We start from the raw sequence: 23,365 nt of genomic DNA, 5'->3' as shown, positions 1-23,365 counted from the left end.
TCAGATCGGTGCAGCATGCCAGCCATAGCGGCCATTTGGGAATGAACCAACAGAAGGAAGACCTTTCTGTCTTTCTCTCTCACTGTCTAACTCTGCCTAGCAAAAAAAAAAATTTTATAAAAATAGATAAATAAAATAAAACACTCATGTTATTTAAGCCAGAAATTCTATTTCCAGGAAAATGTCCTTAAAACCCACTCAACAGGGCTGGAGTTGTGGCCCAGTGGGTTAAGCACCGGCATCCCATATGAGTGATCGTTCGAGTTCTGGCTGCTCCACTTCTGACCCAGTTTCCTGCTAACGAGCCTGGGAAAGCAGCAGAAGATGGCCCAAGTCCTTGGGTCCCTGCCACACACATGGGAGATTTGAATGAAGCTCCTGGCTTGGCCCAGCCCAGGCTGTTGTGGCCATCTGGGGAGTGAAACAATGGATGGAAGAGATTCTCTCTCTCTCTCTCTCTCTTAAACTCGGCCTTTCAAAACAAATAAATCTGAGGGGAAAAAAATAACACTCATCAATGTGGCCAAAGAATGGCATAAAAAGACCACTGCCGAGCAATTCTGGACTGTGAAGTCAGACTCAATCCAAAATCAAAGCTTGGTACTTCTGCACTCAGAATCCCCTGAGGTCTTCCATCTGCTGGTTCACTTCTCAAATGGCCGCAAGAGCCAGGGCTGGGCCAGGCTGAAGCCAGGAGCTCCAACCAGGTCTCCCACATGGGTGCAGGGGCCCAAGTACTTGGGCCATCCTCCGCTGCTTTCCGAGGCCATTAGCATGGTGCTGGATTGGAAGTGTCCTCAAGTAGCCAGGTCTCAAACCAGCACCCACACGGGATACTGGTATTGCAGGCTTAACCTGACAGGCCACAGCACCAGCCACCCCACCTAGTGCCAGTTTGAGGCCCAGCTGTTCCACTTCTGATCCAGCTCCCTGCTAATGTGCCTGGGAGAGCAGCAGAGGATGGCCCAAGTGCTTGGGACCCTGCACTCACATGGGAGACCCAGTGGAGTTCCAGGCTCCCATAGTGGCCATTTGTGGAACGAACCAGCAAATGGAAGATCTGTTTCTCTCTCTCTCTCTCTGTTTCTCCCTCTAACTCTGCCTTTCAAATAAGTAAGTCTTTAATAAAGAATACTGAATTTCTCTTTTTAAAATTTTTTTTAGAATTTATTTATTTACTTGCGATTCATAGTTATAGAGAGAGGGAAAAAGAGAGAGTGAGGGAGAGGGAGAGGGAGAGAGAGAGAGATCTCTCATCTGCTTGTTCACTTCCTAAATGGCCGCAATGGCCAGAGCTGAGCTGATCCAAAGCCAGCAACCAGGAGCTTCTTTTTTTTTTTTTAAGATTTATTTATTTATTTATTCATTTGAAGGCAAAGTTAGAGAGGCGGGGGGGGGGGGTTCCATCTGCTGGTTCATTCCTCAGAATGGCTGTGCTGATCTGAAGCCAGGAGCCTCTTCCAGGTCTCCCACGTGGGTGCAGGGGCCCAAGAATGTGGGCCATCTTCCACTGCTTTCCCAGGCCATAGAAGAGAGATGGATTGGAAGTGGAGCAGCCGAGACTCAAACTGGTATCCATATGGGATGCCGGTGCCACAGGCAGGTGCTTAACCCACTACGCTACAGCACCAGCCCCAGAATACCAGATTTCTACTCTGCCTGTTAACCATGTGCTCCTTCTTGTCATCAGAAGACACTTGAGTTCCGGAAGAAGGGCAAATAAAACCAGCCTGAAAGAACACAAGATGCGCCCTGGGACTCTGCATGGGCTCGCCCAGTGGGTGCAGAGGGAGGGCAGGCAAGAGTAGGGTGCAGCCGGGGTGAGGGGCCAAGGCCCAGGTACCTGCGTTGGCCTTGAGGTCCTCCGGGGTCACCATGACTACAAACCGGATGGCCCTCTCGTTGCGGAACATTTCGTAGGCCCACCTGCGGATGGAGCGCATGCACTTCACGGCGGCGATGCCGTTGTTGGCGATGAGCACCTGCGGGGGGCACAGGGACGGAGTCGCGGCTGCACATCCACCCGCAGCGGGGCAGTCTCAGAGCAGAGAGCTTCCCACAGCAGCTGGAACACTGCACTGCTCCATGTTCCTGCGGCACCCAGCCAGCGCAGAACACGCATCAGGGGAGGGAGCCACCAGCCACAGGCACGGAGGGAGGGAGGGGGGGAGACAGGGTGAGTGGACGGACAGAGGGACACATGGATGAACAGACGGGTGGATGGGGGGAGGGAAGGAGAGAGACAGGGACAAAGGAAGAAGGAAGGAAGTGGGTGGACGGGTGAGTGAATGGACAGATGGGCAGATGATGGACAGGTGGTGGACAGATGGATGGATGGGCAGATAGGTGGATGGGGGACAGAGGAAGGAAGGAAGTGATGGACAGACAGACGGATGGGGGAGGGAAGGAGAGAGAAAGGAACAAAGGAAGAGGGAAGGAAGTGGGTGGACAGGTGAGTGAATGGACAGATGGACAGATGATGGACAGGTGGTGGACAGACGGATGGATAGACAGGTGAGTGGATGGACAGATGGACAGATGGTGGATGGACAGAAGGATGGATGGATGGATGGATGGATGGACAGGGGGAGGATTTTTCACTCCTTTGTTGGCACCATCATGATCAGCCTTAACATTTCCTGAGTGCTCAGTGTGTCCCCAGCGAGGGCCCAGTGTATCCTGCCTGCGTTATTTTATCTCATCCCCACCATGACCATCCACGGAGGCTTTGTAATCCCCTGCACTCGGATATTAACAACATTAAAACTCCAATCAGGGCTCTGCCCAAGCTCCTACAGGTAGTGGGTGGCAGCATGGGGACTGGACCTGCGCCTGACCACCCCCCACCCCGGCTGCCTCTGCCTCCTGGGGATTAAAGACCCCCGACCCAGGCAGGAGAGGCAGCAGTAACTCCAGCTGGCCCTAGCTGTCCCCAGCCGTCCCCAGCTGCAGAGGGCGACAGAAACGGCCCTGCTTCAATTCCTAGCTGTGTGGCACCCCCGCTGTGGCCTCAGGCAGACCCCGCCCTGTCTGAGTTTCATGTCCACACAGAGGTCAGACTGGCCGCACGCCTAGCCTGGTCTCTAGGGAATAAAACCAACTTAACTGGGTGGGGAGGGAGGGGTGGAGAAAAAAAGGCATCTGGCCTCTAAGCTCCCACTTACACAGCAAGTCCTTCACTTTCAGGCCTCCTCCACTGCTGTTTAACCTTCGTGGAGCCCAGAAGGGCAAGTCTCATTAGCAACCGGGCTGTGATCACGTCCACTTTACAGATGGCAAAACTGAACCCAGAGCTCACACCTCTTGAGTGGCCACACGCTGGGATGTGACCCCAGGGTTCCTGGCTCTGGTTCAACGTCCTTTCTACCCTGTCAGAAACGCCTCTCAAGAACGGAAGATGGGGGCCGGCGCTGTGGCGTAGCGGGTGAAGCCGCCGCCTGTGACGCCGGCTTCCCATACGGGCGCCAGTTTGAGTTCTGGCTGCTCCACTTCCAGTGGCCTGGGAAAGCAGCAGAAGATGACCCAAGTGTTTGGGCCTCTGCCACCCACGTGGGAGACTCAGAAGCAGCTTCTGGTTCCTGGCTTCAGCATGGCTCAGCCCCGGCCATTGCAGCCATTTGCGGAGAGAACCAGCAGATGGGAAAATCTCTCTCTCTCTCTCTCTGTCTCTGCTTTCCAAATAAGTAAATAAATCTTAACAACAACAACAAAAAAAGTTGTGGGGGAGGAGGACAAAGATAGGCTGCCCCTTTCTCAGTGTCATTACCAAACCAGGACTTGGTCAGCAGGGAGGACTCAGACGGCCTGGCTTCCCCCAGCCCCGTTGGTTCTGGCACAGCACGTGTCGGGGAGCCCCTGGGGAGGAGGGTGCTGCGGGCCAGCTGCAAGCAAGGCCCTGGCCAGGGTGCCAGAAGCCCAGCTTCAGGATGGGACCTGGGCGACACTGAAGACCACTCGGGACTGCACTCAGGCCCACTGGGTTGAGGGTGTGGGGGGCTGGGGGCTGGGCTCCCAGCACTCAGTGTTCAGGTCCCAGCACCCTCCCCGCTCTGACCTCAGTTTCCTTGTCTGCAACACCACGCCCACCGTGGGGGTGGCCTGAGGACACAGGCAGGGCCAAGAGGATGCCTGCCCCCCAACAGGGCAGCTGTCGCTGCCTCTGCCACTGCTCCTGCTCCTGCTGTTATTCCCACCACACTCGGACGAAACGGGAGAGAACAGGGCCTCACAGCCACACTGCAGGGTTCAGACCCGGCCTCCACCACCGACCAGCTACACGCCCCTAGACAGCCAATGCCAAACCGATGCACCCGAGGTGCTGCAAGAATACAAGGGGAACTGTCACACAGCAGGGGCCCAGGGCCTGCATCAGAAGGAAGAGGAGACAACACAAGTCAAGTCGGAGCTGCTGCCAGTTCGCTCCATTTTAAGTCAGGGGTCTGCTCTCCTCTGAGAAGCTGTAAACCCCTGGAGGGCGGGGCTGGGTCCTCCGCCTCCCGCCCAATACCTAGAGAGTAGCCCCTCTGGGGCAGCACCCAGCGGCCTTCCCAGGAGCCTCCTGACCACGCCCTGCCTGCGAATGGGTGTCATGCACCTGTCGCCTGGGCACTGGACCCCTCGCTGGCCTGACGCCAGTTCTCCCACCTCCACCCAGAGCGCATGACTCATCAGTACCTTCTCGATGACCCGATCGCCCCCAAAGCGTGTGACAAACTCGGCGGGGGAAGCCACGGTGAAGTCCCTGTGCAGGTCCAGCTTCTTGTGTTCCCGGCCCCTCTTCACCAGGTGGAGCCCCGACATGCTGGGTCTGCAGAGCAGAGAGACAGAGACCTGTGTGAGGCCGGGAGCTGGATGGAGACTGGGGGGGGGGGGGGACTCGGAGGTCACACCTACAGCAGCACCAGCAGGGACGCTCCAGATACCGACAGGAGGCTCCGGGCAGGCAGCGGCTCAAAGGCCAGTGGACGAACTCTGCACACGAACCCGGGACCACATAGGAAACCCAGAGGAGGCTCCAGGCTCCTGGCTTTGGATCAGCCCAGCTCCAGCCATTACATCCATTTAGGGAGTGAACCAGCGATGGAAAACCTCCCTCTCTCTCTCTCTCTCTCTCTCTCTCTGTCTCTCCCTCTCTCTGTCTGTAACTCTGCCTTTCAAATAAATAAATAAATATTTTTTTAAAAAATCCTACAACTCACAGGACAGCCCCCAACACAAGAAATGCTCTGGCCCCAAGGGTCAACAGCACCACCACGGCTGAGAAGCCCTCACCGATGGAGCCAGCGCCCCAGGCCTGGAACCTGGAACCTGGAACCTGGAACCTGCCATTTACGACCTGTGCGCTTACGGGGAGGTTACTTCCGTGCCCTGTGCATGCGATGGGAAACAGCCTGCAGCCGTCAAGCCTGGAGCTCCCTGCAGGGGAGCTACCCTGGCACTAACCAGCCCTAATGCCCTTGCCCTCTCTTTTCCCCTGTAGAACAAGGAGGGCAAACAGCTGCCCTGACTGTGAGAGCCACGAAGGGCTGACGGTTTCTATTCTTACAAGGGGCGGGCACTGTGGTACAGCGGGTTAAGCAGCCAATTACAGCACCAGCATCCAAGTCCCAGCTGTTCCCTGCTAATGCACTTGGGAAGGCAGCAGAAGACAGCCAAGTGTTTGGGCCCCTGCCCCCCAAGGGGGAGACTTGGATGGAGTTCTGGGCTCCTGGCTTCAGCCTGACTCAGCCCTAGCTACTGTGGCTATTTGGGGAGTGAATCAGCAAATGGAAGAGTTCTGTCTCTCTCCCTCTCTTGGTCACTCTCAGATAAACAAATGAATAAATCCGAAAAAAAAAAAAAAAGGCAATGAAGCCAGGAAGGGCATTATGGCACTCGATAAATGCTAAGACAGAACTTATCTTGCGAGGGCGCTGTGGCATAGTGGGCTGAGCCTCCATCTACGGCACCAGCATCCCACATGGGCACTGGTTCTAGTCCCAGCTGCTCCTCTTCCAATCCAGCTCTCTGCTGTGGCCTAGGAAAGCAGTAGGAGATGGCCCAAGTCCTTGGGCCCCTGCACCCATGTAAGAGACCAGAGAAGGCTCCTGGCTCCTGGCTTCAGATTGGCTTAGCTCCAGCTGTTGCAGTCATTTAGGGAGTGACCCAGCAGTTGGAAGACCTCCCTCTCTCTCTCTCTCTCTCTCTCTCTCTCTCTCTGTAACTCTACCTCTCAAATAAATAAACAAAATCTTTCAAAAAAAAAAGTTATCATCAAAACAACACAAAACTAGACTCCCAGATAAATGGGCCCATGGGAATTTCTCAGGCCCCCGCCTCCTGGGACGGCCACCCTAAGACCAGAGGTGACCAATGAAGGCCCCGTCTGCCCCTTGTTCTTGCACCTCCCACAGCTAAGAAGGATTTCTTAACATTTTGAAATGGTCCAACAACAAAGCGACAGAATTCTATTTTGGGATACATGAAAGTTACATGAAATTTGATTGGAACACAGCCAGGCTCAGTTAGCAACACAACCAGGGCTGCCAGTACAGGAAATAGCACCGGGAGCAGCTGCAACCGGGACCACATGGCAAGGAAACTGAAAATATTTACTATCTCTTCCTTTACAAGAACGGTTTGCCAGCCCAGAGACAGGCAATGGTTTTCAACCCCGACACTGGGGGCTTAAAAGATCCTGAAGGTGGAGCCAGCGCTGTGGCATAGCCGGTAAAGCTGCTGCCTGTAGTGCCGGGGTCCCGTATGGACACTGGTTTGAGTCCCGGCTGCTCCACTTCCAATCCAGCTCTCTGCTAAGGCCTACTGCTTTGTAGAAGATGGCCCAAGTCTTTGGGCCCCTGCACCCATCGGGAAGAAGCTCCTGGCTTCTGCCTTTGGCCTGGCCTAGCCCCAGCCATTGCAGCCCTTTGGGGAGTGAACCAGTGGAAAGAAGATCTCTCCCTCTGTCTCTCTGTAATTCTGTCTTTCAAATAAATAATAAAATCTTACGCCCAGCCCCACAGTGGACTAATTAATCGGCACCTCCAGAGCAGGGGAGTGAGGTCCAGGCACTGGACCCCAAGAAGTTCTGATGTGCAGCCAAGGTAAGGACTACAGAGAGGTTTACAGTAGCACCCCCATCCTCAGGGATAATTTCAGATTCGCCAGTAGATGCCCGAGGATGGCACCAGCCATATATACGAGCATACTACGTTTTTCCCTATACATATACACCTATGACAAGGTTTGATTTATCAATCAGGCACAGTAGAAGCTTAACAACCGTAACTCATAATAAGACACAACGGTGGCAAGATACTACAACAAAGTTGCCAGGTTTATTACTCTCAGGCTTGGGGCCTTTGTTAAGGCAAACAAGAATGACCTAAACCCAAGCCCCCAGCTGCTACGACCGACGAGCTGAGAACCGAGACGGCTGCTGAGTGCCTGATGGCTAGGTGGCGTGCGCGGTGTGGACAATGCCACACACAGCTCGTGATGGAGGTGGGACAGCACAGGCTGGCCGAGAGCTCATCATGAGACTCAGAACCCCACGCTGTCGAAAGCTGATGGACTGTTTATTTCTGGAAGCTGCCGAGGGACTGCACTTCACTGCAGGTAACTGAAACCGTGGGCAGGTGGAGGGGGAGGGGGTGGGGGTGGAGGGGCTTCTGTTCTGGGAAGGGGTCTGCCCCCACTACCAGCTCGTGGCCTCCTGGACGGCAGAGGTCATGTTTCCCAAGCACTTTTGTGGCCCTTCCTGCCCCTAGATACGGCAGAACTTCGGTACAGGAGGTGAGGTGTGCAAACAAAAGTTATGGGCCTGATAAACGCACCTCTGCTTTTCAAATAAACACACAAATCTTTCTTTAAAGAAAAAAGTAAACATGAAAAGCGGCCATTGTGATACAGCAGGGAAAGCCGCCATCTGCCAACATCGGCATCCCACACTGCTGTTAGTTCATGTCCCAGCTGCTCTGCTTCCAATACAGCTCCATGTTAATGGCCTGGGAAAAGCAGAGGAAGATAACCAAGTGTTTGGGAAACCCAGATGAAGCTCCTGGCTCCTGGCTTCCGCCTGGCCCAGCCCTGACTTTCAAATAAACTAATACAATCTTGAAAAATAAATAAATATTGGGGCCGGCGCTGTGGTGTAGCATGGAAAGCCACCGCCTGCAGCGCTGGCATCTCATATGGGCGCCGGTTCAAGTCCCAGCTGCTCCTCTTCTGATCCAGCTCTCTGCTATGGCCTGGGAAAGCAGTGGAAGATGGCCCAAGTCCTTGGGCCCCTGCATCCTCGTGGGAGACCAGGAAGAAGCTCCTGGCTCCTGGCTTCGGTTCGGATCGGATCGGCGCGGCTCTGGCCATTGCAGCCACTTGGGGAGTGAACCAGCGGATGGAAGACCTCTCTCTTTCTGCCTCTGCCTCTCTGTAACTGCCTTTCAAATAAATAAATAAAAGAAATGCGGGGGGGGGGGGGGAGGAAAAAAGACCGGTCTTGTGCACAGACCATAGCGTTGCATGAAAAATACAATGCGTCCTGTAGGGCTGAAGTTTCTACATTCACCATCATCAACCACAGAAAGGCTGCAAGCCACACAGCAGCTGGTAACAAGATCCCAGGCGGCGCTCGGGGAGCACCCCCACCCCCACGCTTATCTGTCATTGAACGTTCAGCAACACCCAGAACGTGGCTTTGGAAATTCTTCCCAAGTGTCATAAAACGCAGACAAAAGAAAAACAAAATCGAGCAGGCGGGGCCAAGCAGCCGCAAGGCGCAGAGACGCGCCTCCGCCCCTGCGCTCTCGGCGCGGTCCGCCCGGGCTGCGGGACACCGCCCCCGGCCTCCAGGCCCAGCGCCCGCCCCGGTGCAGCCGGAGCTCCTAGGGGCGGGGTGGGGGCTGCACGGGTTTGTCAAACCGCAAGATCACGAAAACTGCGGGCTTACTTACTTCACTCGGCCATCAGGGAAACAGATCCTGCACTTGGCAGGACTCATGCTGACCGCCCCGCCGGCCAGCCCCACGGGGCTCCCGCAGCGAGGGCCGGAGGGCACGCTCCCCCTAACTCCTGGAGGCAGACCTCGGTGCCGGGGCCCTGAGCGCGGGGCAGAGGCGCGCTCCTACAGAGCCTCAGGAGGGCTGCAGAGGCGGCCGGCGGCCGGCGCCCAGCCCCGAGCCTAGACTGCTCCATCCCAAAACGCGCCCTTCGCGCGAAGGCCCGGGGAGGACGCGCCCGGCCGGCCCCGCCCAGGCCCCGCCCAGGCCCCGCCCCCAGGCGAACTCCGCCTCCCGGGGATGGCCCCGCCTCCGCCTCGGGCCCCGCCCCCCACCAGGCCGGCCCTTCGGCGACCCGCGCTGACCTTGGCGCCGGGAGACGCCTCTGGGCTGCTGTGCTCCGCCCCCCCCCCCCCCCCCCCCCCCCCCGGTGCTGGCAGCCACCGATCGGCTAGGACACACGCACGACAGGGGGAGGGGCGGGACGCAGGGGAAATCTGAAATGTTAGAGGTCACCATGGCTCTGGACACCCTGTCGTCAACTTAACCCTCTGTGTGCAGGTTCCTGCTTTTACTGGGCCTTCCACCTGCAGCAGGCACGGGTCTGCTCTGCACCCCGGGAGCCGCTGGCAGGAGCTGTGAGCCACCTGCGTCACCAGCTAAGGGACCACCCAGCTGCCCCCAGCCACTAAACAAGGCCTGTGAGACTCTCACCGCGGTGAGCTGCCCTGGGCCTGTCTCCTGTCATTCTCACAGCAGTCCTGGTGTTCCCCCTCCTGCTGACAAGGAACCCGTGGCCTGAACCCAAACACACTCACTGCAGGCAGCTTCAAGTAGCATCATCACACACCCGGAGGATGCAAAACCCCGCCCAGAAAACACTGCAGTGATAATAAGTGAAATCTGCGTTCGCAAAAAATAATGCCAATGTTGGCCAAAACAACTCCTTTCAGAAGGCGCAGGGGTGGGGCGTTTGGCTTCGCAGGTAAAATGCTGGAGCCCGATATCAGAAGACTCTGGTTTGATCCAAGCTCAGGCTCCTGACTCCCACTTCCGGCTAATGCAGACCCTGGGAGGCAGTGCTGATGGCTTAGAGCCTGGGTCCCCACCACCCACATTGGAGCCTGGATTGTGTTCCTGGTTCCCAGCTTCAGCCTGGCCCAGCCCTGGCCATTGCAGGCATCTGGAGAGTAAACCAGTGGACGCAAACTGTCTGTCTCTCTCTCTACCGCTCAAAAAAAAAAAAAAAAAAAAGGCAGGGGCCCTGCACTCTGACAAAGCATCAGAGTGCTGGCATCCCATACGGGTTCAAGTTCCAACGGCTCCACTTCTGATCCAGCTCTCTGCTATGGCCTGAGAAAGCAGTAGAAGATGGCCCAAGTGCTTGGGCCCCTGCACCCGCATGGGAGACCCAGAAAAAGCTCCTGGTTCCTGGCTTCGGATCAGCCCAGCTCTGGCTGCAAAAGCAATTTGGGGAGTGAACCAGGGGATGGACGACCTCTCTCTCTCTCTCTGCCTCTGCCTCTCTATAGCTCTTTCAAATAAATAAATAAGTCCTTAAAAAGAAAAAGGCACAGGCAGAGTGACACCTCACAAGGGTGCCAGCCACAGGGCCACCACGTGGACAGTGACCACCCCAGAGCACAGGGAGCCCTGCCTGAGGACAGCGGTTCCCTGTTGTTCCAGCCATATAGTAGATACTATTTCAACAACAGGCTTAAGAAAAAAAGGAGGAAACAGGTAAACCAAACTCCTCGTTCTTCAGAGTTTCTAGAAGATTCTATATAGCCTTCATGCACTGCTCTAGAAAGGAAAAAACCACATTCGACTGACTTCTCTTTTTCTTTTTCTTTTCTTTTCTTTTTTTTTTTTTTTTAAGTTTCAAACCAAAAGCAGAAAGACCTGATCCTCAGAATGAGCCCGATTGAAGTAACCATGACCAATCTGGAAAGTGACGGAAATCAGGAAATGGAGAAATCAAGGCACCCGTGCCCCAGCCTGCCCTCGGGCTGCCTAGATTCTGACCAGCTGTGAAGCCCACCGTTCCTGGAACACGGGGCGGCTGCTTTAACCTCTCTGCCTCCTCCTGACGGACCCGCGAGGGCCCTGCCCTCTCACCAGAGCGTTCACTTGGATGTTCCTCTGCCTGCTTCATTAGGAGGTAGAAGACAAGCCCACCACGGAGGGCGTCCCCGTGAGCCCGCGCTGGGCTGACTGAATCCCAGGTGGAGGATGCCGCCCCCTGCCCGCCACAGCTGAGCTGCACAGCTGACCACAGGGCGTGCCCGTGAACGCTTCGTGGCCGGAGCGCTGCAGCTGCAGCCGCCACCCAGCACCACAAGATGGGACTGAACCCCCAGGAACAGATCAAAATTCAAACTGTGGCTTCTTACACTAAACGCATATTGTGTCCACACAAGTTGAGCCCCCCCCACCCCCCCGTAGGTTTGGGAACGGGCTGTGTGCACCCTGCGCCCAGCACAGCGGGTCACGGGGCCACTCCGTGAAACAGCGCGTGCGGAGCCGGGGCCAGCGGCTCCTGATTTCCTGATTTCCGCCCCTCCTCCCGGATTAGCAGAGGCTGAGCTTAACTCGCTGGCATTGCAGAGGGAGACCCAGGTCACTGACAATGCACACAGAAACTGGACAAGGAAACGCACTCACAGGTGAGGAGCGCGGGACAAGGCCTGGGCAGCCAGCGGCCGGGGGCTTGTCCCTGCTCCGACGCGTGACTGTGGGCAAACCCCTTCCCCCCACTTCCTCTTCTCTTCAATCACCCATGTATAAACTGTCTTCATCACAAGGGAAATAAGATGCTAAGCTGCCACTTGCAATGCCAGCACCCCACATTGGAGCGCTGGTCTGAGTCCCAGCAGCTCCACTTCCAACCCAGCTCCCTGCTCATGTGCCCAGGCAGGCAGTGGGCCCCTGCCGCCCATGGGGGAGCCCCAGACGGAGCTCTGGGCTCCTGGCTTCAACCTGACCCAAATCCAGTCATCATGACCATTCCGAGAGTGACCCAGTGGATGGGAAAATCTTTCTGTCTCCCCCCTCTCTCTGTCACTCTGCCTTTAAAATAAATAAATCTTTTAAAAATAATAAAAGATAAGTTTATTTGGGTGCAAAAATTTTTTGAGATCCCGGGGCCGAGTGAAGCCACTGCCTGCAATGCTGGCGTCCGGTACTGGAACACCCTTTGGAGTCCCAGCTGCTCCACTTCCACTCCAGCTTCCTATTAATGCACCTGGGAGAGCAACAGATGATGGCCGAAGCACTGCCACCCATGGGAGACCCAGCTGGAGTTCCGGGCTCCTGGCTTTGTCCTGGTCCAGACCTAGCTGTTACAGTCATCCGGGGAGCAAGCCAGTGTTTACAGATCTTTCTCTCTGTCACTCTCTGTCACTCTGCCTTTCAAATACATAAATCTTTAAAAGAATTTTTTTAAATCCCTGCATAGTTTTTTTTTTTTTTTCATATGACCCTTTCTGTATATGATGCTTACGCCAGAGCCGGCATTGGGCATGGCAGTCAGGGCCCCGCACGGGAAGCCTGCATCCCACGCCAGAGTGCCTGGTGCAGGTCCCGCCTCCTCTGCTTGCAACCCGGCCTCCTGCTGATGTGCACCCTGGGAGGCAGCCAACCGGGGACGGTCAAGCACTTGTGTCGCACAAGGGAGGCTCAGATGGAGCTCTGGGCTCCTGGCTTCAGCCTGGCCCAGCTGTGGCTGGTGCAGGCATTTGAGGAGCCAACCAATACATGGAAGGTTACTCTCTCTTTCAAATAAAATGAAACAATAAAAAGCCTAGTTCCTTTCCTCTCCACTGAGAGAGAGATAAATATATCCACAAATACCTATAGGGCAAACAAAAGAGGGAAGAGATTTTTAAACATTTTTTTATACCAAAATGAACTTCTCATTCCATTTTCTGCAAGCTTTCTGATGTCCCCTCAGATAGAGCAGTAAACAACGCTGCTGACACAGGGTGCTGCTGCTTCGGGAGAACAGGTGGAAATGCTGGCTGTCCGAGCCCTGCGTTCTCCCGCACCTCGGGGCCTCTCCGCCTGGAGAACAGCTCAGAGACCAAGCTGCGCTTTCCCCCAGCCTCCCAGAAAACCATCTTTAGGCTCTACAGAAATTTGAACAATGGGTTCGTGCCAGCCTGTCCTTGCTGAAGTCAATAAATTAGGAAATAAATTAGAACGTCGCAGAAAGAGCCTTGGCGTTCCATTCAGGAACACGCGAGAATATTTACAGACGACTGAAGATTCCATGACCTGCTCGGAGCTGATGACAAGAGAGGTGCATCGGGGAGGAGGAACCGGAAGCAGCCGGGCAGCTCCCCTTGCAGGCCCCCCAGGGTGTCACTCGGGAGAGGGGGGACACCCCAGGCGCCCGGTGTCGGTCCACTGTCCTGGTGCTTCTCCATCTCCTTCGTGTCCAGATTCCTCGGCACCTCCCTGGCCTTCCTGGCTCCGAGGTGTGCACCACCAACCTGCTGCCAGCTCTGCGATCCCAACGCGGAAGTGAGCGGTGCCGGGGAGAAGGACCCGGGCCTCGTGTGCGGCTTTGGACTTTATCCTTTCCTCAGAGATATTTCACCTGCCTCGGCACTCCTCCTCCTCCTCCTCCTCCCTGGACACAGGTTGCTACAGCTTCCAGTGCGTGCCCAGCCGGAGTTCAGGATGAGCTGTGGCCGTGGCCAAGGACTTGGGGACAAGCCCACTCATCTGGCGGCCACTGAGCCACTTCTCACTCGATCTCAACAGTCTGTGCCGGGATCATCCTGCTTCCGGGGAGCTGAGCTGACGGTGGGTCCCAGGCCCTTCCCGTGATGCTGTGCGCCATGGCCAGGGCTCGCAACGCCCTGCCCACAGCACCTCCACGAAGCCTGACCCTGCTGCACGGAGACCTAGCTCTGGAGGTACACCAAACTCACACAGCTCGGCTGCAAGTCACACAATGGCTGTTAGGGTTTGCATGTTGAATGTCCCCTAGAGGCTCCAGGATGGGAGGAGGTGGAACCCTCAGGGGCCCAGAGCTAAGTCCTTCGCCCACGGAGGGTGCACCTGTGGCATGGTTGTTACAAAAGGCTGAGCTCTGCCCAGGTGTGCTCTCCGCTGCCTGGCTCTCCGGGGGGACCCTTGTTCTGCACCATTGCTCCCCACTGTCCCTACCAGGGGCCAAACTAACGGGGTCCCCTAATCTTGGACTTGAACCTCTACAAGTGCCAGCTAGGTGAGCAACCTTTCCTCTTTATAAAGTGAGTGCCCTCCAGGATTTCATCGTGCTAATGAAAAGCTTGCTAAGACTGTGGCCACGTGTAGCAGCCAGTCTCTGGCCTGAGTGATCTTAGCTGCTCCCTGACTGTACCTCTGGTGGAGGGGGGGCGGGGCTGTTGTGCTCCCAGGCCCCTCGGCCCCGGCCGCCCTGAGCACAGGACCTGGGTCTCCCCATCTCTGTATCCCCAGTGCCAGCCACAGTGCCTCGCACCCGGGAGCACTGCTGTGACACTCCCAAGGCCAGTGGATGGGTGAGGTCAACCGTAGCTTCTCGCTATAGGGATCTCTCTATTTCAACCCTGAGTATGTCCTCGCTCTGGCTAGAACTCAGACCAGCTGTGGTGATCCACTCTAAATTAACAACCGTGCCCCTCAATTCCCACTGCTCTCTTCCCTTAACTCCCCGCCTGCCCCCCGCTGTACAGCCTTCCATGCACACATACATTGGTAGAGGCACAAAGGACCCTGCTCCCGAGACCGGAGGTCACTGAGCCTGAAGGTGGCCTGGTAAATTTTCCCTGTCTCCTTGCCCCTCCCAGTCCTGCACAGAACAAGTGTGTGTGTGGGTGCCCTTCCTGGAGCCCAGGCCGCATGGCCAGTACTGGCAGCCTGCAGTCCCACGTCTGACCTGCACCTGCTGAGGGTCTGGGTTCGAATGGTGCTCTGGGCCACTGTGATTCCTTTGCTGGGAGACCTCAAAGCTCTCTAGGTTTCAGTTTCTTATCTGGGAAAGGAGACAATGAGTTCGGTGTTTCCTCCAGTCGCTTTTATACTTATTAGGCACTGTTAGAACAGATTATAAAAATGAATAGAAAATGCAGAAGAGAATTTCAGTCACAATCCTATCACAGAAGAAAACGATCATTCGTGATTTGGAGACACTTTTTTTTAATGTGTTTAGTTACACATGGAGACACACACCCATGCATTGAACAGTTAGAAAGCACAAGCACTTTGGGGGTTTGCTGTCCCAAACACATCACATACGGTCCACAGTCCCTTCTCTGAAACTCCCAGGGCCTGATTGGGTTTGGAATTTGGAATTTTATTTATTTACTTAGTTTTAGGCAGGTTAAACTTTACGTGCTACATGATCACGTCACATTTTAGCCACGGAAGTCATGAATAGTCTCGCAAAATGGGCTAAAGACTATCTGTAACTATGTATCGATTGCTGGTCTGTCTTGCTGCTTAGCGAGTTCACTGCCAGTTCGTGAACTTTAGTTTCATAACTTTAAACCCCCAGACCGCTGCTGAATGAGCCTGCCCCTGTCCTATCCATCCAATGCATGCGGGGCAGCCCCCGGGGCAGCCCCAGGAGGGGAGCAAGCCGGTCAGAGGTGACTCTGAGCCTGGCAGTGTTCCCTCCACCACCAGGCACCAGCCTCCCAGCCACGTGCTCAGCAAAACGGACACCCGCCCAGCAGCGGGCTTTTGAAAGCGCTGTGGTTTCTGAGGGTGGGAGCTGGTATTTCGTCCCCTCCTCTGCTCCATTTCCAAGAGCTGCACAGGACTGCCAACCCTCAGGAGCTGTTTCCAACTCTAAGGAAAGGCCGAGTCCCAGCCCCCGCCCTGAGATAAATCCCAGGGGCAGGAGACCAGAGAAGAAGCCTGAACACACAGCACCAGGTCGTTGGATAGAATTGCTTACCAGCCCTTGGCGGGTGGGGAAAGGAGAGGAAGGGTGAGCGAGCAGAACCATTTTAAAGACAGAAGGAGAATTCAAAACCAGACTCCAGACCTAGTCTACAAAGCTACAAGATACTCGCAACAAGAATTTTGTAGAAACAAGAAGTGTGCTACAGAGCAACAACAAGACACCTGCCCTATCTCCATCTGTCCGTGCACCCATCCATCCATGCACCCACCCATTCCCGCCCTCACCCATCCAGGGCTTTGCACGCTCTTGCAATGCAGAATCCTGTCTTTGGCAGACTTGTGTGGCTCACTTCATCCATGCATCTGGCCAATAGCCCTTCAAAGCCTGCCATGAACCAGCCCTAGGCAAGGCAGCAAGGGGAAACAGGCCACCATCAGGATGGCCGTGCCTTCATGGAGCTTAAAGTCCAGGGCAGGAGCTGATGCTGTGGTGCACTGGGTTAAAGCCCTGGCCTGCAGCGCCAGCAACCCATACGTGCACCGGTTCAAGTCCCAGCTGCTCTGCTTCCCATCTGGCTCCCTGCTTGTGGCCTGGGGAAGCAGTAGAAGATGGCCCAAGTCTTTAGACCCCTAAACGCATGTGGGAGACCTGGAAGAAGCTCCTGGCTCCTAGTTTTAGATCAGCCCAGCTCCGACTGTTGCAGTCATCTGGGGAGTGAACCAGCAGATGGAAGACCTGTCTCTCTCTGTCTCTGTCTCTACCTTTCAAATAAATAAAATAAAGTCCAGCTCAGGGAGCCAAGCTCCTCCCAAGGAAGCGAAGGAAGAAATCAAAGTACCACAAAGACAACAAATCAGAGGGACTGACACTGGGGGCAGGCAGGGGCCTGGGAGGAGGTGACAGCATTCAATGCAATGTTGTCAGGGTCCAGTACAAAGTAAAAATGTGAAGCCCCTTGTTCAAAAATCATTAGGAATCTCAAGACAGTGACCACAGAGCATCCAACCAAGCCTGGGCTCCCTCTGAGCCCAAGGCACGTCTGTGTAGGCAGGCCTAGGGGGCGAGTGAGAGAAAGAGCGGTTGGTTCTCAGGGCCCAGCAACAGAGCAAAGGCTGGGGACAGGACGGGGAGGAGCCGGGGGCGTCCTTCGACGCCCGCAGGAAGAAGTCCTCTCTCAGGTCTGCGTCCCACAGAGCTCCCTCCCCCCTAAGCCACACACACACACATGCGCACTCCACGCAGGCCTGGCCGGGCTCCCAGCTAGTGGCCGGCAGGAAGAGGCCGACGTGGGAGGTGGCCTTCCAGGACAGCACAGAGGTCAAGGGGCTCCCTGGGGATCTGCAGAGGAACTGCTGGCGGCAGAGTTGCTGGCACGGCCACTTGTCCGCTGTGCGCACAAAGCCCTGCAATCAACATCCAGGCTTCTCCCAGGCCTTGGCTTCCTGTCTTCCTAACAGGGTAAGGGTGAGACCAGGCCTGGAAGGACTTGGTCCAGACCTTAAACCTTGCAGCAATGGGGCCTCGGAAGGTTAGGAGGTCTGTCCGAGGGTACAGCCTACTTAGCAGCTTCTCAGGAAAAATATAACATTCCCCAAAACAGGAGCTTCCTGGTTTCCACTGACAGTGACTCCTGATCAATATGTTTGACTACTTTCCTCCTTCCCTCCCTTTCTTCCTTCCTTCGACAGAGAGAGAGAGAGAGAGAGAGGAAGATTGATCTTCCTTCCATTGCTTCACTCCCCAAATGGCTCCATCTGGGTCTCCCACAGGGTGACAGGGACCCAAGTACTTGAGTCATCTTCTGCTACCTTCCCACGCACGTTAACAGGACGCTAGATCAGAAGTGGAGCAGCCAGGACTCCAACATTGCAGGCGGTGGCTTAAGCTCCTGTGCCACAACACCAGCCCCTGGTTTTGCCTCCGTGGGTCAGGCTTTCCTTCCTCAACCCTCCAGCTGTTTCAGGCCACCGGCTGGCCATTGTGCCCACCCTGCTGTTAAATCTGGGGGAGGCCATTGTTTTAGACTGAGCTTCTCCTGTTCTAGGCCTCAGCAGACCCGCCACTCATGCTAAGATCCACGAAATCAAGATGGCGCCACTCATGCTAAGATCCGCAAAATCAAGATAGCGCCACTCATACTAAGATCCATAAAATCAAGATGGCAACACTCATGCTAAGAGCCACGTAATGAAACTGAACTTTGAAACCAGCTTTCAAAAAAAAAAAAAACAGACTGGCGGCAACCAAGCCGAAGGGGTTGAAGTCCCCTACTGTCTTGACCCTTTCAGGAAAGTAACCCCTTTTCTTCCTGGAACACCAACCTCCTCCGCCCTGCTCACATGAGACTAGTGGCCACCAGACTAGACAGCGCAGTTCTAGAACATTCCATCATGGCAGAAAGCTCTGTTGAACCACTCTGGTCTAGCTTGAAAGTTGCCTGGTCTGAGAGCCCCTCCCTGACCCAACCATCTGGTTCTGAACTAGAGCCCCTGGGCTGTTCCTCGCACCCGGCACTGGACACATTTGGAGAAGATCAAACCCGCGCACCTGCCTCTTTGTGCAGGTCCCATGTCCTGGCTGCGACGCAGGCTCCCCTGGCAGCAGCAGCCACCACTGTCTTGTTTCCCATCAGGGCCCTCATGACCAGCGCCTGACCCCAGTCCTCCGGCTTCCTCGGATCTGCCCGGCAGCCCTTGGAAATCTACTCCTCATGCAACCACGGATGCTCAGCTCTTTCCCCTGGTCCCCGCTGACCCTGCCACACTGCGGGGAAGAAGGGCGCTTGGAGGGGAGAGAATGTTGGAGACCACCAGGAGAGCACACTGGCACGCGGCAAGAACGTGGGCTACGCAGCCCGACAGCCCCGGCCTCAGGCCTCAGCTCTGCCACGCCCAGCTCCATCAGCTGGGAAAGAAACTTCACCCCCCTGAGGCTCCGCTTTGCTCATCCATAACACGGGGGATCCTCTGCCGGCAGGGCCCTTGTGATCCTGCGTAAATGGATACTTTTTATAAACTGCAGGGAGGAGGGTGGGGGAGCCATGCAGTTGCTGGATGGGGAGGCTGCAAGGAACTGGGGAGAGGCTACTGCTTTCTTTTTTTTTTTTTTTTTTTGACAGGCAGAGTGGACAGTGAGAGAGAGAGACAGAGAGAAAGGTCTTCCTTTGCTGTTGGTTCACCCTCCAATGGCCGCCGCGACCGGCGTGCTGCAGCCAGGCGCCGCGCTGATCCGATGGCAGGAGCCAGGAGCCAGGTGCTTCTCCTGGTCTCCCATGGGGTGCAGGGTCCAAGCACTTGGGCCATCCTCCACTGCACTCCCGGGCTATAGCAGAGAGCTGGCCTGGAAGAGGGGCAACCGGGACAGAATCCGGTGCCCTGACCGGGACTAGAACCCGGTGTGCCAGTGCCGCAAGGCAGAGGATTAGCCTGTTGAGCCGCGGCGCCGGCCGCTACTGCTTTCTATGCACCTGCTGTGTACCACACTCTGCATCCTTTACAAACATAGGCTCCTACTGTGTACCACACTCTGTATCTTTACACACATTTGCACCTACTGTGTACCACACTCTGCATCTTTACAAACATAGGCTCCTACTGTGTACCACACTCTGCATCCTTTACATAGGCGCCTACTGTGTACCACACTCTGCATCTTTACATATTTACCTACTGTGTACCACACTCTGTAGCCTTTACAAACATTGATCACACTTAACCCCTTCCATATTTTTCAGGAGAGGGACTGAGGCTGGGAGAAGGGAAGCGTCGTGCCCAGGTCACATTGTAGGAGGCTGAACCCAAGGACTGAACCCACTTCTGCCCAATGCCAAAGGTTATGCTCTTTGTACCAAACTCCGAAATCCTGTCTTCCTTTTCATCTTTCTATTGTTTTTAAATATATATTAGAAAGAGCAGAGGCCAGCACTGTGGTGCAGCGGGTTAAAGCCCTGGCCTGAAGCACCAGCATCCCATATGGGCGCCGGTTTGAGTCCCAGCTGCTCCACTTCTGATCCAGCTCTCTGCTATGGCCTGGGAAAGCAGTAGAAGATGGCCCAAGTCCTTGGGCCCCTGCACCTGCGTGGGAGACCCGGACGTAGCTCCTGGCTCCTGGCTTCTGATCAGCGCAGCTCCGGCCATTGAGACCATCTGGGGAATGAACTAGCAGGTGGAAGACCTCTCTCTCTACCTCTCTCTGTAACTCTTTCCAATAAATAAAATAAATCTTAAAAAAGAAAGAAAGAAAGGAAGAAAGGAAGAAAGAAAGAAAGAGCAACAGAAAGAGAAAAAGAGAGAGAGAGAGAGATCTTCCATCTGCTGTTTTACTCCCCACACAGCTGCAACAGCCAGGGCTGGGCCAGGCTGAATTCAGGAGCCCAGAACTCCACCTGAGTCTCCTACATGGGTTGCAAGGATCTAAGTACCTGGGCCATCCTCCGCTGCCTTCCCAGGCGCATTAGCAGGGAGCCGGATCAGAAGCAGAGAAGCTGGGACTCGAACAAGTGATCACCTAGGAAGCAGGCCCTGCAAGCAGCAGTGTAGCCCACTGTGCCACCACGCTGGCCCCTTCACCTTTCTAGAAACTGCACAGTCTGCAGGGGGTCAGTCCTGGGAACGCTTGCTTTTTCCTCTTCTCAGGTTCCACTGCCAGCCACTCGGGTTAAAATCAAGCTCCCGGGTTAACGTGGGCGCAGGTAGAAGAGTTCACCCGGCTCTTTCTCATGTTTGAGGGTGGGGGCATGGGGTCGTTTAACAGGAGCCCGGCCCAGGGCAGAGGCCAGACGGGAAGGAAGGGGTGGGGGAAGGAGCGTGGAGTTGTCCGGCAGGCTCACTTCCTCTCTCTTGAACGTCCCTCGTTTTCTCCCCAGAACTGCAGTATCCCACACTTCACTTGTGGAGAACGGAGGGGAAGGTGGATAACAGAAAATAAAAATAAAAAAAGACAAAGCCATTGGCTGCACCTTGGCTCGCCCCAACTGTGATGAGCCCACAGGTGTTCAGTTCCCCAAACCAAATTAAGGGAGATGCTATAGTATTGGGGCTTCTGCTTTTTAGGCACTGCCAGGGGGAGGGGTGCTGCTCCCTTGTTACGTCCTGAATGAATGAATGAATGAATGAATGAGTGAGTGTCTCTTCAGGAGGCAGGAAGAACTGCCCCTCCCCCCTCCCAGCTCTGGCCTCCTTAGCTCATCTGGCCGCAGTTATAACAAGTTACACACCAGGCCGTCTTCCCCCATGAGACTGAGGTTTTTCCAGAAAGCCAGCTTCCCGGCAGGTGGTCCTGTACACAGTAGGTGCTCAATAAATGATGCCGAGATGGAAGGGTTCTGGGTCTGCAGGTGGCTTGACTGATGGGGGTGGGGGGCGGTGGGAGCGGGAGGGTGCACACCCTGCCCCAGGAACAAGGAGGAGGGTGCCTTACCTCATGGTGGGGACGTGGGTCTCAGCCTCCAGGGCCAGGGTGCCCAGGCTGGCCCTGCTGCCCTTCCGCGAGGACTCCCGGAACGCAGCAGTGCCCGGGTCCTCGTCGGAGGAATTGTCATCAAAGGAGCCCAGGATGAAGTTGGTCATCAGCTGCCTCCTGATGTGTTCCTGCTTCTCCTCCTCCCGGGAGGGGGTGCTGGCCGGCGGGCCCTGGAGCCGGGCTGGGCCGGGCAGGCCATTGGCATCAGGGGCCCCAGCATCTTGGGTCCCCATCTTGTCTTCCTGCAGTTCTGGGGAGGGTGATGAGTTGTTGGGAGAAGGAGGGGTCTTGGGGGACTTGTGCCGCGAGGCTGGGAGGGAGTTTCTCTGCCGGCGGTGGGAGGCCGGCTTGGCCTGGCTGGGGGCCTCGGGCACACCGCTGTGGTTGCCATTTGCCTTCGGGGGCTCCCCTGAACTGTCTGCGGCTGGAAGGGGCTCCTGGTTCAGGATGAAGGTCACGTCCGAGTGGCCGCTGGCAACTGGCTTGGAGTCCGTCATTTTCCTCCAGATTTTTAACCAGGAAGCGGTCAGGCAGGAGAAAATCAGACAAGACAGAAGAACCAGCAAGACCATTCAGATCTGTAAAGAGAAAGAGACGGGTGGGTGAGGGGGCGCCTGAGGCTGGGGGCGAGGGGCACTGGGGTCCCGTGTATCTGAGCCCTGGACAGGGGCTGGAGAGGGGAGGGGCGCTCCTCCCGGCTCTGCCCACACCGTGCTCCGCTGCCCTGGGCGTGGCCTGGGCCCCTCTGCACCCCAGTTTCCTGCCTCTCCTTTAGGTCTCTGCTATGGTGTGACTGTGCCCCCCAAATTCACGTCTCGGGAACTGTGTTGGTCACTTGTTACTGACACCAGAATGCCCAAGAGGGGTTTCCTAGGAAGGAAGATTTGTTCGTGCACAGTACATGATGGGGCAGCCCTATCGGTCTAGCAGCCCACAAGGGCGCTACGGGCAGGGGGCCCACAAGGTGACCCAGGAGCAGAACCCAGGGGGCGCATCCACCCTCGTGACTGGATCACGAGCTCCATCCCAGCAATGGGATCCAATCCCAGCCCTTCCCAAAGGCCCCCACTCCCAGACGCCACATTTGGATCAAGCCTCCCTCCTAAGCCAACAACCGTTAACCTAAGACACAGAAGACACTGGGGTATGAACATGTCCACGTGTTTGGAGAGGCAAATCCTGTTCACACCATATCAGAAACAGGGTTCCCAGGGCAGGATTTTGCAGAGGTCAGGACTTGCAGAGGGTAGAGGGCAGAGGGATTCTCCTGGGAGCGGGTTTGCTGTTGCAGGACCGGGTTTCCTATAAAAGCCAGTTCAGTCCCCTCTCACCTCCTAGCAAGTGTTCTCTGGGCCTCCCTCCGTGCATCGCAGGCTGACGCAGCAAGAAGGCACCCGCCAGATACAGAGCCCTGAGGCTGGGACTGCCCAGCCTCCATAAATACAGAAACCAATCTCTCAGGCATCCCTCGATAGCAGCATGGAACCCAGCAGGGGGTCAGTGTGCACACGCTCAACGCCAGGCATGTGCACGTGTGCGCACTCGAGTGCAAACTCGCTGAGATGAAGTGAGCACACAGCTGATCAGCAGGATGCCGAAAGGTGGAAGCAGCCCAAAGCCCCGTTAGCAAATGAATGAATGAGCCAGTAAAACGAGAGCTGTACTTCCTCCAAAGGGATTGCTATTCCACCAGGAAAAGATCGGAGGCATGCAGCCGTGCTGCACCGTGGATGAGCTTTGAGAACCTCATGCTATTCAGATCTGGCTAAAAAGCCCAGGAGAGCATTTCAGGCATGGAAAGGCAAGACACTGTGGCAAAAATGACCTACATGAAAGATCTCTGGGAGTGAGACCCCAGTGGAAAGAACGGGCCATCAAAGAAGGAGGTACCTTTCTCTGAAGGGAGGAGAGAACTTCCACTTTGATTATGGCCTTATCTAAATAATGTAGGAGTTTGTAGACTCAAGAGGCTTCCATAGCCTTGGTAGCTCATGCCAAGAGCCTTGGGTGATCACTGACATGATAAATAAGAGTGTCAATTGTTAAATCA

At 55.6% G+C, this 23,365-nt stretch overlaps 1 protein-coding gene across 7 annotated transcripts in view; it reads right to left on the bottom strand.

The window, feature by feature from the left end:
- The window catches only part of ACACB (acetyl-CoA carboxylase beta), a 130,506-nt gene that overhangs the window by 78,599 nt on the left and 28,542 nt on the right, over window positions 1-23,365 (bottom strand). For 5 of the 7 annotated variants that reach the window (XM_051835875.2, XM_051835873.2, XM_051835877.2 and 2 more), the window contains exons 2-4: window positions 21,274-21,893; window positions 4,675-4,807; window positions 1,844-1,982 (exon numbers count right to left, since the gene is read on the bottom strand). In XM_051835875.2, coding sequence (XP_051691835.2) covers window positions 1,844-1,982; window positions 4,675-4,807; window positions 21,274-21,887 — 886 coding nt within the window. In that variant the 5' untranslated portion in view covers window positions 21,888-21,893. Of the gene's footprint in view, window positions 1-1,843; window positions 1,983-4,674; window positions 4,808-4,893; window positions 5,016-8,930; window positions 9,216-21,273; window positions 21,894-23,365 lie in introns of those variants that run through there. The other 2 variants (XM_051835878.2, XM_051835879.2) reach the window with 2 other exon arrangements.

Source organism: Oryctolagus cuniculus, chromosome 21, assembly GCF_964237555.1.
Source record: "Oryctolagus cuniculus chromosome 21, mOryCun1.1, whole genome shotgun sequence".
Classification (NCBI taxonomy): Eukaryota; Metazoa; Chordata; class Mammalia; order Lagomorpha; family Leporidae; genus Oryctolagus; species Oryctolagus cuniculus.
The sequence above is the reverse complement of the archived record's forward strand: the minus strand, read 5'-3'. Positions and strand labels throughout refer to the sequence as shown.